Below are 18621 nucleotides of genomic sequence, written 5' to 3' on the forward strand. Positions count from 1 at the left end.
CACACCAGAATTTACTTGGTTCGAACTAGAGCAAAATTGCTACTAGTCTACATCTGCGTATAGTCTAGCCAAAAGAGCAAAAATTTCTTCATAAATGGCTTATTTAGTCCTATTATAATCATGCCACTGGTTTCTGTTGTGGGTCTTGGGCTCTTTGCATGGGGATTCCCACTTGTAATGTCCAGAAAACTCTGTTACTTTAGCTTTTTTTATAAGCTAAAACTATTACATTTTGCTTTGATTTTCCCTGAAAAAGATGTGATTTTTACCTGTGTTTTGGGGGTAACAGAAGTGTTTGTATATTAGTAACAAGGTTGTAGTTGCTGGCATAGTCTGGTGGCCATATATTTTCCCAATGTCCCCACTCAAGGGCCTTAAAAACAGACAGAGGTCTTAGATCACTATTGGGTTCCATGACTAATGAGTTGATTGAGTAATCAAGATAATGATTTAGACAAAAGATTTGTTTTTTTTAATCAACTGGGGCTCACTTTTGTGTTGTATGTTAGTATTTGATGTTGAATTGGTCCACCGTTAAGAGTGCAAGTTCTTACTGTATGTCCCCTTTCTAAAATTGTTTGGTTTTAGTTGTTTGCAAATAGTTTTATTCTTTATGTTTCATGATTTCTTTTTGTTTCCTTGATTTATTCTATTTGTAGTTGAGTTAAACTACCCCTTTTATACATTCTTTCAACTTTTTTTTTTACCCATGTTTTACAATTCACACAGTATGATCCTATTTATAGTTTTTGTATATATTTAATTCAATCTTGGAATGGATGCCCTTTTGATGTGCCACAGTCACAGTTTCTTCAATTTTTCTATTTCTTAAGGTCCCTTTTTCACTTTTGTTTTTGCCTAAACTCATGGTTGATTCCCTTTTGATGTGCTGCAGATGCAATTTCACCAATTTTGCTAAAAATATCCGCTGCCTGAAGTGCAAAGCTGAGGGACCAAAGAAGTCAGGAGGAAGTGATATTGAAATGAAGAAAGGTGATTGGAATTATCCAAAGTGGGTCAATTTTTCTCAAAAGTAAGCTGGGATTGATCTTTGTGATTTTATTTTCAATTTCTATTGATTGGTCGATGACATATACATAAAGTACTGCATTTTTTGTTGATTTTCTGATGATCTTTCGAAGTTCTTCTTTCATGTTGTTTCTTCAATTTCTTCTATTACTGATTCCACAGTATAGTCCAATACTTTTTTTTTTCAAGTATTGTTCCAATATATGTATATATGAGTTGGCATGTTGTATTGGCTTCTTCTGTAAAAGTATTCTGTTTTATCGGTGATAGATTTTATAAATATATTAACTGTTCTATTATCACATTTTTCTGGTATGCACTTTCTAGATTAGTAACAGTTGAATTTACTTTCAGGGTTATGGTGTTGTTCTTGTTAACACTGATGAGGCAGGGACACTGTTAGTAACCAATTATCGACTTATTTTTCTGGTATGTGAATCGTGCAGTATTTCTACCTTAATATCTTTTGTTGAATTTAAGCTAGTATTTGGCCAGCATGTATGACTGCATTCGTTTGACTGAATTCTTAGACCTCTAGTTTTGAGGAATAGTAATCTTTTGGCTATATCAAGTCAATTTTATTGAATACATTGTGCTTCCTTTTGGTGCATGATTTTCTTTTATCTTTATTTATGTTGAGTAATTTTTTTTTCAAGAGTGAAGGAACTAGGAATATCATTTCTCTTGGTACCCTAATTTGAGTTTACACGTCAAGTAACATTTCGTCTTTGGTTTTCTTTTAGGGTATGAAACTATGACAAGGCTACACTTCTCAACAGCTTTGATAATCATGATTTTCTAGATAAAGGAATTTCTAAGCTCTCCCTTGTGAATGAGCTAGATGACAGCTTACTTCTTGCAGCATCATGTAAGATACTAGACTGCTGCCTAGTTTTCTCATACTTTTTGGGCACACAGCTGTTATCAGTTCAGCTCCCTGGAGTTTAACTTTCTGTCTATGCATGATCCAGGTGATGGAAATATTTGCATGGAAAGACTATGCATCGAAGGATTAGCAGAAACTTGTTATCGATTTCTCTTCAATTCAGGGTTATAAACCGGGCATTCGAAGCTTGAATGCTGTTGTAGATTGGCAACAACAATCTGGATATCTGGTAATTTGATTCTTGATGAAATGTAATCTTAGGGCTGACACTCATAATGTTTATAGTCAGTAATGGGCATTTAACTAGTTTATTTGATGTCTTGTTGCTAGTATGCTTCTGGTGAGGTTCCTTGCATCATGATTTGGGATCTGGATAAGGAGCAACTTTTTAATTCTGTTCTTTCATACTGCAACATATCAGCATTAGTCAGTTATACTTTTGTTGTGTTCTTGTGTGCAGCTATAATGATTGCATTAATTTTGTTACATGCTTATTATTTTAAACTTAAAATCTGTAGAAAAGGTAGTGAGTTGATAGTTTATGAAGGACATTCCCTTGTGTTTTTTTTTTTTTTTTTTTTTTGCAGTTCATCTAATTTTGTATATATATCTAAACATAAATAATACTTCCTTTAGCTGAGGTATGGGTTTTGAATATAAATACCACATAAGGTCTTAAATTGCTACACTTTATTAAACTCAAGAATTTTATTGCAATTTTCTTTTCTAGGTATTAGATTGTCAAACAACAAAAACTTGGTGTGTATTTATGCTAATAACTTTTTTTAAAAAATAAAAAGCAAATTTAAGAGAATTTTTTATGCACAATTTATTTAGATGAAGGTTAACTATTGCAATAGCATTTGGTGTTGGGTGGATTTGGTATCAAGCCTATTCTTATATTTTATTCTCAAGTACATTGAGTCAATTGGTTGCTTGATACATATTTTCTAGACATTACCTGTAAGAAAAGTTAGAGCTGCTTCTTATTTCAATCAATATCACACCGAACCTGAACTCTTATTTTTTATTATATATATGAGCTATTTTTGCAGCTCCTGGAACTGTGCTAGTTGGGATGAGGTTTGCCAAGTTTTTTGTTGTTGATATTGATCTTTTGTTGGTATTCACTTAGCTTTGGGTGGGAGTGGTTTTTTGTTTCTTTATTCAAAAGTAATTTGATAGATTTCCAATTGTCCAAATGAGCTCTAAAATTTATAACAGGTTGTTTTCTGTTTTTAATGTGCTTCCCTTTATATTGAGTTACATTTGTGGTTTCTTTGGTATGTCTTTATTTTGGTCTTTTGTGGTTGTGTGAATTTTCGCTGATTGGCTGGAATGTCAGGATTACTGGATTTGCTAAATGGGAGTTCTTAGTTTTATATTTTTTATATATTTTGTGTTAGTATGTACTTGAAATTTTTTCACTTTTTTATTTTTCTTCTCCATGTTCTCTTTGTAGTTTGCCTCTCAAGTTCATGGCAGTCAATTTGCTGCTGGTTTTGTTGATGGTTCTGTCAGACTCTATGATGTGCGAAAACCTGAATCGTAAGCCACCCATTAATCCTTAAATGTGACTATTGTGACTGTTATCTTGCAAATTGGTTATGAGTAGACTGATGTGCGATAAGTCAGGGGAATCAGTAGCACACCAACTCGCAAACTCAAACAGTAGCAAAATATGAGCAGAGACGAATAAAGGTCAGTAGCAGTGAGTTACTGTTACCAATGTCTTATAATTTAGTGTTTGGTTTCTTTGTTTGTTTTGGTGTAGTTGTGAATTCATTATTTTTTATGTGGTGTCCTCTCTTGGAAATAATTTCCATAGTATTTTTCTTGAAGTAATTTGTGATGCTAGATAATAACAATAAAATATTTCTTTGTTTATTTTGCAGATGTGACAAGAGAAATATAAAATGATACTTAATTTTGAAGGCTTTGTATTGGGCAGCTTTAGAATATTTTGTGCTGAAAGTAATAATTTTTCAATATGTTGAATATTTAAGACTACTTGAATACTTAAAGAACATTTTGTTATTGATGACAGTGTTGAATGTTTTAAACTAATTTGTGGATTGTTAATATAATGTTGAATGTTTTTACTTATTGTTATTTGAAAATCAAGTTCATTTGATGATGCTAGTATATATTAGAAAGCTAATTTTAATTATATAAATAAAAAATAAAATATAATAGAATAAATTAGTGTTATATAAATGAATATATAATGAGAATTTAAACTTATCTAAATATTAAAATAATACGAAAAATGTGTTATAATATCTATTACAATAACACTTTTTATGCAAAGAATTGTGTTATGCAAATTTCATTATATAACACAAATAATGTGTTATACTAAAGTGTAGTATAACACAAAAAGAGTGTTATACTAAAGTGTAGTATAACACAAATTTATAAGTATTGAAATGTGTTATATAATCGACTTTAAATAACATAATTAAACACTTATCTATATATTAAAATAACACAGAAAATGTGTTATCGTTGACAGTATAATAACACATCTGTATAACAATGATAAAGTGTTATGTAAAGTACCCTGACCTACGATAACATAGTCAGTCTTAACAAATCAGAAAGTGTTATGGTATGTTTTGATAACACATTTTCGGTGTTATTAAAAGCATTTTTTCTTGTAGTGCTTTCTAGTGAGATGTATTTCCAAGATCATCAATATGTAGATAACTTGATTAGCCTAAGTTGCTAGGATGAATTTATCATCTTTGAACACCTCTGAAATAGTATTAATACTGGTTATGTTTTGCTTAGACTTTAATCCTCTTGAAGACCGATTAGTGTCAGACCACTTCCACTTAAATAATAAAGTAAAACAACCAGAAAGATATGACATTAGTAAAACATATTCCAACTGATCATAATAAGTATTATTTTCAGTTCCTACTACAAAGATACCACTATTTTGAGTTTTGCGATTCATAACACATAAATCTAACTCCATTTACATTACATCCATGGTACGAAGCAACAAGATTAGTAGATTCACTTGCTAAAGAGCATACCTCTTCAGATGCTTCTGTAGAACCCATTTGTCAGAGATGATAAAGCTTATTATAAAGCCAAGTAGGAAATTCCTTTCTCTGTAATTGGTTTGGGTTTTCAACACTTCTAGATTAAATAATTTTTGTATGCTCTCTAGAACGAATAAAAGAAAGAAATTTTAGAGTTATTAATTTAAATAATTAACGTGAAATGAAAGCATGAACTACTTAAAGTATTACTGAAGATATGGTAAGATTTTATTGCAATTATTTAGAATATACCAGTCTATTGTTTTCTTTAGTTCATCATCTAAAGTTGTCAATGTTTTCTTACAAATTGGTTTACCTTGAGATCAAAACACCAAAAAAAAATTGAAGTGATGGACTGACATCTAAATTTTGATCTGGACGATTGAATCTTGTTTTAACCGCTTCAAGTACATACAACAACATGTTAATGCCTCATTGACCATGTATCCCTTTCCTATTTACCCCTTCGAATGTGCTTTACTTAAGACATAATTCTTCAACTTATTCAAGTACTTTTAAAAAATATACATCCACCTCATGTGAACATATCCTCCAAGTATTTCTTCTATTGGTAAATGCATCACCAGATGGACCATGATATTGAAAAATGCAGGAGGGAAAATGTTCTCAAACTTGCAAACAATCTCAAGAATTGACGTTTTGGATTTTTTTAAATCCGAGGCAATTATAGTTCTTGCACAAATGATCTTGAAGAAAATGCATAACTCAATAATGGTTGTGCTAATCAATTTCTCTAAGGATGCATGCACAATGACTAGCAAAATGATTTGCATAATGATGAGCTAATCATGTAATTTCATACTAGTGAACTTGTTGTCATTATTAATCATGTTCTTCCATATGTTAGACCCAAAACCATCTCAAAACTTCATTGATTTATGAAATCAAAACTTTTGGCGATCTTCAATAGTGAAAGTGAACTTGGCTACATGATTTTGTATTCGACCATTTAACTTTTTCAGTTGTAACTCTGGTCTCATCTTCATCTTCCCAAGGTCTACTCTGGCACAAGTTTTATCTTTGGTCTTATTCTCCATCCCAAATATTGTGCCTACTAAGCTGTCACACAAATTTTTCTGAACATGCATAACACTAGATTGTGTCGCAACATTATGTTGGTCCAATGTGGGAGCTCGAAAAATATACTTATTTTAGCAACCTCCTCGCACTTTTGATGCTTTATTTTTTGCCAACCATATCTTACATGCTTACCTGGAAGAGATTCTAGTGTAAAAATCATTTGTGTTAACATATCTTGCATGGTTAATGGCTTTGGTGGTGGTTGTTATGAAAATTAATAGATAATCTTGGAAGCACACAAATCGAACAAGTAATAAAGTGGTCAAAAGACTGGTATCGTCCCACAATGATTAAATTTAATTTAAACAAATCAAGTACAACGATCTCTAAATCCTAATTTTATCTAAGAAATCAGTTTCAAAAGATAATGAAAAACTTAAAATAAAATATGAATTTCAGAAAACAAGTAATTCAATGGAAAAGCTAAATATAAGAACAAATTTTAAGGTTACAACTTCACTCTCTAAGAATTCTAATCCTAATAATTAATGTGCCTAAGTCAATCAAATATTCTGAAGAACTAGAGTGTTGTTTTATCTTTGTACCCTCTCTCGAATGCTGCATAAAGAATGTGTAAGTGATAACAAGCCTATAACTCTATATGAAACAATTCCAAATATTCCACTTCTCGATTTCACAATCTAGAACTATTTCGGCTATCTAAATCCATATTTATCTCATAAATCTAAGTTGTTATACCCATTGCCAGATTGTTCAAATGTTCCCCTCTCGAGTAATAATTCTCACAATCTAAATAATGCCCTAATTACATTCATATAATGCCTCATAAGATATAAATCGTAAATATAGCCTCAGTGAATCAAATTAGAACACAAGAGCAATATTGGATGAAAATAAACTTTGCATTAAATCATAACAAGAGATCCATCTACACCCTAACAAATAAGAAACCTATCCACTCATGATGTGGTTCATAATCTCAAAATATTGTTTAATATCTGGGAAATAAAAGAAAGAAAAAAGAAATATGAAAAACTAAAGAACTTCGTTGAAATGACTTTTCACTTCTTAGATCTTCCACAATGAGTCTCCCCTCTTCCAATTGTGTTTCTCTTTCTTTTTATATGTGGCTTGGTAGTGCACTAGCCTCTAAAAACATCCTTGGTCGACTTTAATTTGAATTTGGGTAAAAAATGTGTGAAAACATGATTTTTCCTATTTTTGTGATGCATTGATTGCATCCTGAGTTTGTACACTAAACACCCATAATTATTTTAACTTGTAAATCAATGACTTTAAGAAAACATCAAAATCATTTCCTGGAAAATGAGGTTTAGGTATTAATAAAGTCAACATGAAATTAGTTTTTCTCATGAAAAACCATGGTGGCAAGTTATACATTGTCAACACAACCGCCGACATACTATAAGAGATACTCATATTACAAAAGGGATTGAATCCATTTGTAGCCAGTCCAAGGTGCACATTCCTCGGTTCCATTGCAAACATTGGATTATTTTGTTAAAAGTCCTTCCAAGCTTTTCCATCAACACGATGGCACAATACACTCTCTTCTTTTATATGTTCCTCGTGATGGAATCTCATATGTTGAGAAATATGCCTCAATGAATATTTTAGCATTAACCAAGGAATTAAAGGAAGATAACACATCACTTTATGTGACACATTCTTGCTCTTGGTGTTCTTAACCACCCACTGGTCCTCCCCACAAACACGAAATTTAGATTCTCTAGCATGTTCTTTCCAAAACAGTGTTCAATCATGCTTGCAGATGTGGATTGACTCGTAGCCCAATCCAAGTTTACGCAACCACATTTTCACAGCATAATGCTATTTTGGAAGCTTATTTGTGGCTAGAATTAATCTTCCTAAACCACCTCTTAATAGCTCCAAGGAGGGTGACTGCTAAGTAGTGATACTTGGCGAGGTCATCACCTTGTTGAATATGTCAAGGTGTTTTTGGAATTGGACTTTTCATCATAAGTGTCAATGTGCAACATCTTGAATCCTGGAGGAAGGTCTGCTTTTCGAATTAGAGTGCCAACTGGTAAATCCAGATAGGCCACTACTAACTCATCCTCTTTTGATGAAAACTTTTCCAATGTCATTTTTAGATTTTGTAGTGATATTACCCCTTCATTAACTTGTAGTTTAGATTGGGCAGTCGTGTGCACGAGGAGATGTCTAAAATATGTATTGCCAACAAATAGCTTAGAGATAAATGAAGATAAACAAAAGAGAAGGAAATATTATTTTTTGTGATGAATTAATAAAGATAAACAAAAATAAGAAAAACAAATTAAATAATAAAAAGTAGTAAGTGTCGAGAATCCCTTATATGTTTCACTTATTTATTTGGATTTGATTCAGTTAAAATAACCATTATTACAAGCTACCCAAGATCGATAATATATCACCTGACAATATTGCTTTAAAAGACTAACTTGCAAGATTATTTTAGTAGCACAACATTGGATGAAGAAATTACATAATAAAAGCATGACAAAACTTTTATAAAAATTGGACACAAATATTTTACTATTTCAAAATGTATTTGAACAAATCAAATTCTTTAATATAGTATTTTGTGAAATGTTATCTTATGAGAAATCTAAGAGGGACAATATAACATTGGGCAATAATGCAGTAAAAGAATTACTCATAAAACAACCAACTCTTATTAATAGAATAATGTCATGCAAAATTACACATAAAAAGAGCATGACTGGATTTATATATAAAAAAAAAAGTGATAACACAATAGTATTAATAAGAATGAAGATAGAAGAAGGTGATTTAACTCAAATCTATAATCCAAATAAAATCTCTACACATATAAGTCTATCTATAAACTTTACAAGAACTTTATCCTAGCCTACAAAACATGAAAGAAAATAAAAATACTAAAAATTACACTATAAGAAAATAGAAAAGGAAGAAGAAACACAATTTTCTATGCTTGGACAAGCTCCACCTATTTATAATAGTCTAGTTACCCAAAACTTTCCAGGGACAAAAAGGTAATTCCAATATTAATTAGAATTAATTTGCTCTTAGTTGGAATACACAAAATGGAAACAATATTTCGTCTTCTTTTCCAAGCAATTCGATATTTAATTACTAAAGAATCAAGTACTAGGCCCCACGCTTGATTTGAAAAAAAGAGAGAAGTTGTTGCATGGGTTTGGGTTATCTTTTAGTTTTTTTGTTTTTGCCATTTAATTTCTTTTCTTTAGAAAAATACCATCATTTTCTTACAAAGCAAAACAAATTAAATTAAAACTAAATATTTTCAAATTCACAGTATACAAAATAAATACCATGAAAATATTAATTAAAACTCAATTTATTTTGACATATTTAAACAATAAATGAGTACTTTTGAGCACTAATCAATTTGACATAGATTTCAAGCTTTAGGCGATGCATTGCCTACAAGGGGGTGATGCAACACCGCATAGGCATGTCTAACTTCTAAAAAGTGATCTTAAACACCTCTAAATACTCTCGAAAAAATTGGGCATTCTTAGATACCACAATGTATCACTTTGGACCCAAAATTAGAATTTTTATATGCCTACAACAAAAAGTCAAAATTCACACCTACGTTATGAGAAACCATTAGGGGTTCACACCTAGATTGTGTAATACCACTTGAGCTTTGTATTTTAACCAATCCTAACAATAGGTTCAAAATGGTTTGGAAAGTCTTGATAAAATACTAGAAGAACTTGGAAAACATTTCAATTTTTTGTTTTAAAAAAAATGGACAAAAATTCACTCTTTTAAAATTTAGATTGGGTCTTTTTTGTGTATTATAGAGTTAAAGTGTTGACCACTGATTTGGCCAATGACATTGAGTCAATTAAATGATAACAAATAATAAGAGAACTGAACTTAAATAAACGACACAAAAATTTATAGTTGTTCGGCCCCAAGAATTGGTAATGACCTACGTCCACTTACACTGGTAATTTGGATTTGGACTTGGACTATGGCATTGGTAATTTGGATTTTGGATTTGGACTATGGCATTGGTAATTTGGTATGGATGTTTAAATTTTAAAAATAGACTTTTGAATTTATGGCATTTTGTTTTTGGTTAAAGTTAGAACTTGGATGTTTCATATAAGTTACTTATTATTATTAATTTGTGGAAATTTCTAAGAAACTAAGAATTGTGCTATAAGTTTTTGCTAATTAGTATGTATATAGTAAGTTTTTTTATTCTTTCTTTAATTAATGGTAAAATGTTGATCAATTAAAAGTTTGACAAAAATAAATAAACCCAACTTTTTTAAAAAAAAAAAAAAGAAAAAAAAAGAGTTTGAAACCCGAACCCGACCAACCTGACATCCCTTTCGGGCGGGTTCGGTTACACTTTTCCCACACCCAAACCCGACCATACCTGAACCCGACACTTCCCCACCCGACCCAATCCGAACCCGAAGAAATTCGAGAGCAATTCGGGCGGGTTCAGTATTAATTTCTTCCACCCAAAACCCGACTAACCCGAACCCGACAAACCTGCCCGATGTGCACCCCTAGATTTTACCATTCGTTGGTTGCTTCCGACAATGAGTATATCATATACATATAAACAAAGAATAGTATATCCATCGTTTGTATTTTTGATATAAACACATTTGTCACACTCATTGATTTTGAAGCTACTGGTCATCATGGCACTATCAAATTTTCCATGCGCTTAATAGGTAGTAATCATTAAGAGTGCACACATATATATATTATATAGATAAAAAATGAAAATTCTCGTGACTTAAAAAAATCCCCCACTAGTATATGGATAAAAATGAAATATTCTAAATAAAATAAACTAAAACAATATATTCAAATTTATAAATTAATTCGTTTTTTTCTTCTTCATTTTTTCCACAACTATCTCCAAATCATATAACCAAATCATATAACCTAATGAGAATATCAATTTAAACAACATGAGTAAAAAAAATTATACATTTAAAAATTCATCTTTCTTTGTTTTTGGGCTGCAAACTTGATAATATATAGGCCCAGCTAGGTATTGACCAGGCCAAGCCGTGGAAAGAATAAGGTTTCTTTGGTAAATACTATTTTAGACCATGTGTTTTGCAAAAGTTATCGATCAGACCTTCTATTTTGTTAAATGACAATTTAGACCCTCTATTTTACAAAATGAAACAAACTAGTACCATGGACCTGATTTTGGTCAAACTTTTTGTAAATATGACCAAAGTACCCCTACTTTTTAAAATTATTTGATTTAGTAAATTAAAATAAAATATTAATATATTAAAAATCAATAAAAAATTGATATAAAATAATTAAAATTCTATTTTAATTACAAAATACCTTATAATGATTATAAGAAATAAAAATTAAACCTAAACCTAAATACTAATCTTAAAACCTAAATTAAGAAAAACAAACTCCCAAATACAAAATCAAACCAAATAACTAGATACACATATTTCATCATCACATTTCAAACCCAAATTTAATAATCAAAATCACAATTCAAAATCAACATCAACATTACATCTGAAAATCAATGTCACAATTCAACTTTTTCTTCTTATTTGTCCTCAAACATAAAACTTAGTATTCCTGTTTAATGAAAATTTTGTTTTAAAGTGATTGGGTGTTCATTAAAAAATATTTTTTATGAGTAAATTATAAAATAACTTCTCAAAAAGATTTTTTGAAATCTTAGCTTCTCAAAAAAGATGTTATATATTAAAAAAATATTTTTTATTTTTTACCCAAACAATCTTAAAATATTTTCTTAATCTTAGAAAATAAGCTAAGCCAAACAGAATTAATGTAGTATTAGTGATAGCAAAACCATCTGATTGAGCTTGTACTAGAAGTACAATGATCAGAGCAATTGCACATTCAAATGTGACAAGGACAAAATTCTTAGACATGATGATGATGATGATCCCTCTCTTTAAAACTCTCTCTTACATAATTCAAATAGGTTGTTGCACTCGTGATTAATTTTTTGTATGCAGGAGGAAAATAGTATGTTTAAATCTAATTTTCGGTATTGTAAATTATTCGGAATTTATTGAAAATTTGCAGGATACTCTAAATAAATAGAATATACATGGTCATAAAAAAATCGCGCTGAAAACTGTTCAGGAGCCAAGAAACACAAAAGTATGCACCAATGCATACCTTTTTAAGTATTATCCTATTCATTTATTCTCTGTTTTTTATTTAGAGTTTAATAAAGACACATGGTACAATTAGCAACATCAACTTTTTATTATTTTAATAATTTTTTATTGAGTTATTCCTTAAGAATACTCTAAAAAAATAACTTTGTTTTTTCTAACAAAGATCATGCAACAATACTTTTTTTTTTAATGTAATTATCATAAACGTGCAAACATTCATGTAGGCTTAAATGAATTTATATATATATATATATATATAACAATAATGCCTGACATGATAATTTGTCAAACATATATCTAATCTAAAACAAACTTGTTATTTTTTTTTAATAAAACAAATTTGAATATTAGTGTTTCTCCAACTAGTATGTATATGTATAGATTAAAATCCCCAACTAATATATAGATAAAAATGAAATTTCTCTTGTGTCAAGCCACATGCTAAATTATTCCATGTTGCCATGAAATAAGTAACAGAAAAGAAAAGAAAAATATGTGTCCCATAGGTGAAATGAGAAATTTGGTGAGTAAAGAATATGGACAATTCTCTCTCAAAAAAAAATAATATATTTACTGTTTTATTATTATTATTATTAGGGTTCTTAGCAAAATAATTTATTTTTTTAAAAAATATTTTGCACTCTAATCTAGTTTTGATAGGTTCTTGCAAAATAGCCTTCGACACTCTAGACAGCGGGTCAGAATTTTTCAAACAGCTGATTAAAAAATTCAGACAACTGGTCGAAATTCGTAGACAGCTGGTTACAAAAAATTATCAAAACTAAGCAAGAGTGCAAAATGACTTAAAAAAATATGTTATTTTCACGATTATTATTATTATTATTATTAAGTCAGAAACGACCTTAGCTTAGTTTGTAAGATCTATAATAATAAGTTGTCTTACTTAATACATCTTCATCAAGTTTAAGCAGAAGTTCAAGGAAAGAGCCTCCTAAGTTTAAAGAAATGGATTCCAATCTAGAAGGGCAGAATTCAGAAGCTGAGAGAGCAAAAGCATTGAAAGACTTTGATGACACAAAGGCTGGTGTGAAAGGACTTGTTGATGCTGGGATTACTACTCTTCCTCCAATCTTTGTTATCCCAGATGATCATGAGTTCAAGGTACCAACTGTAGACCTTCAAAATACGAATAAATCGATCGTAGGCGAAATCAGAGAAGCTTGTAAGTCATGGGGATTCTTCAAAGTCATCAACCATGGGATACCTCAAGATGTTATGGATGAAATGATTGAAGGAGTAAGAAGATTCTATGAGCAAGAGCAGGAAGAGAAGGTGCAGTTCTACTCTCGTGACAACACAAGAAAAGTTCGGTACACTAGCAACTTTGATCTTTACAGGTCAAAATTTGCAAGTTGGAGGGACACTCTGATGTGCCATATGGCTCCCAATCCACCAGAGCATGACCAATATCCATCAGTATTCTGCTGGTGTGTAACATCCATAACTTGTTTTGGTTAAAGATTCAATCCATAACTTTGTTAGTAATATGCTCTTGTTGTCCAGGAATGGCAGGGATATACTGAAGGACTACTCTGAGCAGCTTAACAAGTTAGGCGACACTCTATTTCGGTTGATTTCGCAGGCGCTTGGTCTTGTTCCTAATCACCTTATAGATATGGAATGTGCCAAAGGGAATGTCTTTTACTGCCATTACTATCCAACATGCCCTGAACCAGCTAAGACCTTGGGACATGCCAAGCACACAGATCCTGATTTTCTCACTATACTTCTACAAGATCAGAAAATAGGGGGACTTCAAGTTCTTCACCAGAACCAATGGATTGATATTCCCCCAGAAAAAGGAACACTTGTGATCAATGTTGGAGACCTCTTGCAAGTACAAATGCTCTTGACATATTTTCATTGATTGTGTTTGAGATTGAGATTGATACCAACTTCATTCACATACAATCTTGATTGACATTATCATTTTTCTTTGTGTTCTTCTTCACATGCAGCTAATCTCTAATGACAAGTTCAGAAGTGTTGAGCATAGAGTGCTGGCAAACCCCACTCCTAGTCCAAGAATCTCAGTTGGTTACTTCTTCACAACAAATTTTGAGAAGTCTGATAAGAAGTATGGCCCTATCAAGGAGTTGCTGACACCCGAAAGTCCAGCACTGTACCGGGAGACCACCATCGCGGACTACATCGAGTCTTTTGCCAATGCAGCACTTGGTGGAGCTGCACTGGCGAAACTTCGGCTGCCTGCCATGGAAGCAAAGCAGAAAGATTGAAACAAGTCATCAAAATAAAACCTAACCGTTGGTTCATTCTATGCATTTAAGTGAACTGGTACAAAATAATGCATCACAGTCCTCTGTCATGTACAATGTCTTCAATTTCTATTTTGACTTTTTCATTTCAGAAAAGTATGTATCTGTTTCTCATGTGCCTTTGTTCGTCGAATCAATCAAGTTATTAAGTTTATTATAATCATTAAGGTTGAGTAATGATTAATTAATTAAGAAAAGAATATTACTCTGTCCACATCAAGAGATCGTGTGAGAGCTGTTGACTTTGGTGGTGGTCAAGGTCAAGCAAGAGTTGTTGGCTGTGGTGGTGGTGCTAGAGTTTTGCATAATAGTGATATATATATCCAATCCAAAATGAGCATAACTTTTAGACTAGTGTAAGATGGAAAATAAAAGCAAATAGCCCAATTGTATTGGTGTCGTATTTCAAAGAAGAAATTACATTTTATACGAGATTTTTAACAGAGTTTGTAAAAATATGGCTTTTTAAAAAAATATTTATATATGATTTTTTTTTTAAGAATTTTTACTTTTATGGGTTTATTTTCCTATATTTTTATATAAAAGTTGTTTTATGTTATAGTTTTATTCTTAATCAAGTTTTGTTAATTCGGAAGGGTATGTTTGTAATTTGATTATTATTTTTTAATTTATTTGATTTTTTTATATTAAATTTTTCTTTGGTTGTTTTGTAATTTTTATTTATTTTTTATCTTGCAATATGAATTGTGTTTATCATTTTTTTATTTATTATAAACATTTTTTCCTTTTATTTTAGATTGTATGTTTTTTTTCAAAGTCTGGGTAAGGTAACCAGTTACTTGATTGATTTTTCACAGTTATGTAAAAAAAAATTCTAGAACAAGGTTAAATAACAAGTATCAGGAGGGGTAATCAGTTATCCTGATAGAAGTAACCTTCTGCCATAGGAGGGGTAACCAGTTACCATACGAGGGGCGACGAGTTACTTATATTAAATATTAAAAGAAACATTAAATTTGAAAGAAAAAAAATACATGATCTAATCTTATAACCCAGAAATGTACACACATATCAGAACGTGGAGGTAACCGGTTACCATAAAGAACCTAGAAATATACACCCATACCAGAACGTGAAGGTAACTAGTTACCGTAAAGAACCCAGAAATATACTCATATCAGAACGTTAAGGTAACCAATTACCTATTGCAGATCTGAAGATAGAAAAAAAAAACCCCAGAACTATACACACATACCAGAAGGTGAAGGTAACCGATTACCATAAAGAACACATAAATATACACATAACAGAGCGTGAAGGTAACCAGTTACCTATTGCAGACCTGAGATAAAAAAAATTACAAATCCAAAGAAAACAAACGAGTTTTAATCTGCAACTCAAGAAAAAGAAGGTATATCTGTAATAATATGAGCAACTGCTTACCTAAACATTAATTTTTTTACAAGTTAGTTCCAGATCTAAAAAAAAAAGTTTAGACCTAGAAAAAAAATTCAAATTTGAAAAAAAAAATTCAGATTGCAGCAGAACCGATCGAATGTTACCGATTGTTCCAGATCGAATGTTGACCAAATTGATAATTTTTCAAATATATATTATTTAAAACTTACTTGTTACTTTTTTTTTAATTAAAACAAATATGAATATTAGTGTGGATACTAGAGCACCCAATCCCCAACTAGTCTATATAAATATATATATATATATATTAATAAAAAATGAAAATTCTCGTGACTTAAAAAAATCCCCCACTAGTATATGGATAAAAATGAAATATTCTAAATAAAATAAACTAAAACAATATATTCAAATTTAAAAATCTAACATATATATAACTTAAAACTAACTTGTTTTTTTTTTAATTATATATATAGATAAAAATGAAATTTCTCATGACTTTAGGGTCAAGCTACATATGCTAAATTATTCTATGCTGCCATGAAAGTAACTGAATAGAAAGGGAAAAAAAATCACATAGGTGAATCAATATAGCTTTACTATCCCAATTTCTCTATTCAAATTGAATCAATATTGACAATTCTCTGTACGTTCCATAAGCACATACAACAGATATTATTATTTTTACTTAACTAAATACAACTACATCAATTTAAAGCAGAATAAGTTCAAGGGAAGAGGCTTCTAAGTTAACAAAAATGGATTTCAATCTAGAAGAAGAGAATTCAGAAGCTGAGAGTAAAGAGGTTTATGACAGAGCAAAAGCATTGAGAGACTTTGATGACACAAAGGCTGGTGTGAAAGGACTTGTTGATGCTGGGATTGCTACTCTTCCTGAAATCTTTGTTATGCCACCTGAAGATTATTCATCATCTATTATGTCAGATGGTCACTCAGGAGGCTACCCCCAGTTCAAAGCACCAACTGTGGACCTTCAAAATATGGATGAAACGATCGTTGGCGAAATCAGAGAAGCATGTGAGTCATGGGGATTCTTCGAAGTTATTAACCATGGGATACCTCAAGATGTGTTGGATGAAATGATTGAAGGAGTAAGAAAATTCAATGAGCAACAGCAGAAACTGAAGATGGAGTTCTACTCTCGTGACAAGATGAAAAAAGTTCAGTTCCTTAGCAACTTTGATCTTTATGTGTCGAAATCTGCAAGTTGGAGGGACACTTTAATGTGCCTCATGGCTCCCAATCCACCAAAGCCTGAAGAATATCCAGCAGCCTGCAGGTATGTGACATCCCAATTGGAAATGATTATGAAAAGTACTCAACTTTTGCTTAAATTATTATGAGAATTCATAACTTTGTTAACATACATGTGTGAACCCATAAACTTGTCCCAATCTTATAGCTTTCCCAAGTGTGACTTCCATCTCTTGAATTGAATCCATAAACTTGTGAACTTAAAATTACTCCCTGATAGAAGCTGATCTAGCTGTGAATATATTGTTCTGCAAAAGTAAAGATATATACACATAAGTTTTATCATGGAGTATTTAGGCAAAACAAGAACTTCTCTACATATATTCTCCAAAGAAACTTTGGCCTTTGAAAAATAAAAAGCAAAAAATGATGTTGTTGATACAAATAATCACATCTCTATGTAAACAAACATGTCTATGACTGGGATGGCTAAGGCTTTCAATTTTCATTAATTATTTTACTGAATATCATAAGGGTGACACTTGAGATCAAAAGTAAGAAAATGGTTTACTTGCTTGATGTTTTTTATAGCAGCAAGCATTTCCATATGAAATGTGTTTCGAGCCAGAAAAAGAAAATCTCAACTTTTGTATTGAATTTTGCTAACCTGAGTTCCCATTTTGATATTTTGGTCATTCTGAACTGATATGGATTTCAACAGTTGCAGCTCTCATAGTGGTTCTGCAATAACTAACAAAAAGTTTTGAGGATATTTAAAATAATACCTCTCTAGATCAACGATTAATTGAAGAAAAATACATACAAAACATACAAGATTCAAGCAGTGTGATTTGACAATGTGAACCCAAACTGTAAATTGTAAACTGTAAACACACCTCATTTAAATTAGTAGCTCATGCACTCCATTGGTTGAACAAACTCAAGTCAGTCCACCGAAAACAGGGCTTTCTTATCGTCATCTGAAATTGTAACAAGGGACTCAAGAGCTTTGTTGAGGATGCAACACTCAACACCAACTTCAATCTAACCTGTTATGCATATTAATTGAACAACAACTTGTTTGAACAGAAATTCAAACAGTAATAAAAAAATATTAATTTATTAATAAAAAAGGTCCCATACTCAAGATCAGAAGAACAAGATTCAATTGAGTTTCTTAAACTTGAGAGAGAGAATATAGTTTGATAGAGTTTCTGTAAGCAAAGTGCACATCCCCCATAATGACTACGAGAGGTCTCTATTTATAAAGTCTCTAATGGGTCTTAGGCCTTACAAGTATGAAATGGGACCTACATGCATAATGTTTGTTTTTTACAACTTATTGTACAATAAAATAATATAAGAAATACATTTGTAATACAGTTAAACAAATATCTTGTAAAACTCGAGTAGATCTGATCGTTTGAACTACTCATGGGAATATCTTTTGACCAGAGCTTCTTTGAGAACTTTGCATGTAGTCGGCTTAAAGAATTCGA

At 31.2% G+C, this 18621-nt stretch overlaps 1 protein-coding gene and 2 long non-coding RNA genes across 4 annotated transcripts; 2 read left to right on the top strand and 1 right to left on the bottom strand.

The window, feature by feature from the left end:
• Positions 1–697: 697 nt before the first annotated feature.
• On the top strand, positions 698–1719 carry LOC133821206 (uncharacterized). Its single transcript, XR_009887377.1, has 2 exons — positions 698–1033; positions 1686–1719. It is a non-coding gene; the product is annotated as an uncharacterized LOC133821206 (long non-coding RNA).
• An 11480-nt stretch (positions 1720–13199) lies between these two features.
• On the top strand, positions 13200–14491 carry LOC133824461 (1-aminocyclopropane-1-carboxylate oxidase homolog 1-like). The gene is made up of 3 exons (XM_062257348.1): positions 13200–13681; positions 13758–14091; positions 14213–14491. The coding sequence occupies exons 1-3, from the start codon at positions 13200–13202 to the stop codon at positions 14489–14491; spliced, it is 1095 nt and encodes a 364-aa protein (XP_062113332.1).
• A 1997-nt stretch (positions 14492–16488) lies between these two features.
• Positions 16489–18236, bottom strand: LOC133821207 (uncharacterized). Of its 2 annotated transcripts, none has more exons than XR_009887378.1 (4): positions 18019–18236; positions 17790–17863; positions 17296–17430; positions 16489–17201 (listed from the first exon to the last, which is right to left on the bottom strand). It is a non-coding gene; the product is annotated as an uncharacterized LOC133821207 (long non-coding RNA). The 2 variants fall into 2 exon arrangements; XR_009887379.1 differs by having other exon boundaries at positions 17790–17872.
• Positions 18237–18621: the final 385 nt, after the last annotated feature.

This window comes from Humulus lupulus, chromosome 3 (genome assembly GCF_963169125.1).
Source record: "Humulus lupulus chromosome 3, drHumLupu1.1, whole genome shotgun sequence".
Classification (NCBI taxonomy): domain Eukaryota; kingdom Viridiplantae; phylum Streptophyta; class Magnoliopsida; order Rosales; family Cannabaceae; genus Humulus; species Humulus lupulus.

What these genes read in the sequence shown, in the direction of transcription:
- LOC133824461 (XM_062257348.1), top strand. Translation starts at nt 13,200, where the DNA reads ATGGATTCCAATCTAGAAGGGCAGAATTCAGAAGCTGAGAGAGCAAAA. An exon ending in TATCCATCAGTATTCTGCTG is followed by an intron (nt 13,682 to 13,757) that starts GTGTGTAACATC and finishes CTTGTTGTCCAG; the next exon opens with GAATGGCAGGGATATACTGA. An exon ending in ATGTTGGAGACCTCTTGCAA is followed by an intron (nt 14,092 to 14,212) that starts GTACAAATGCTC and finishes CTTCACATGCAG; the next exon opens with CTAATCTCTAATGACAAGTT.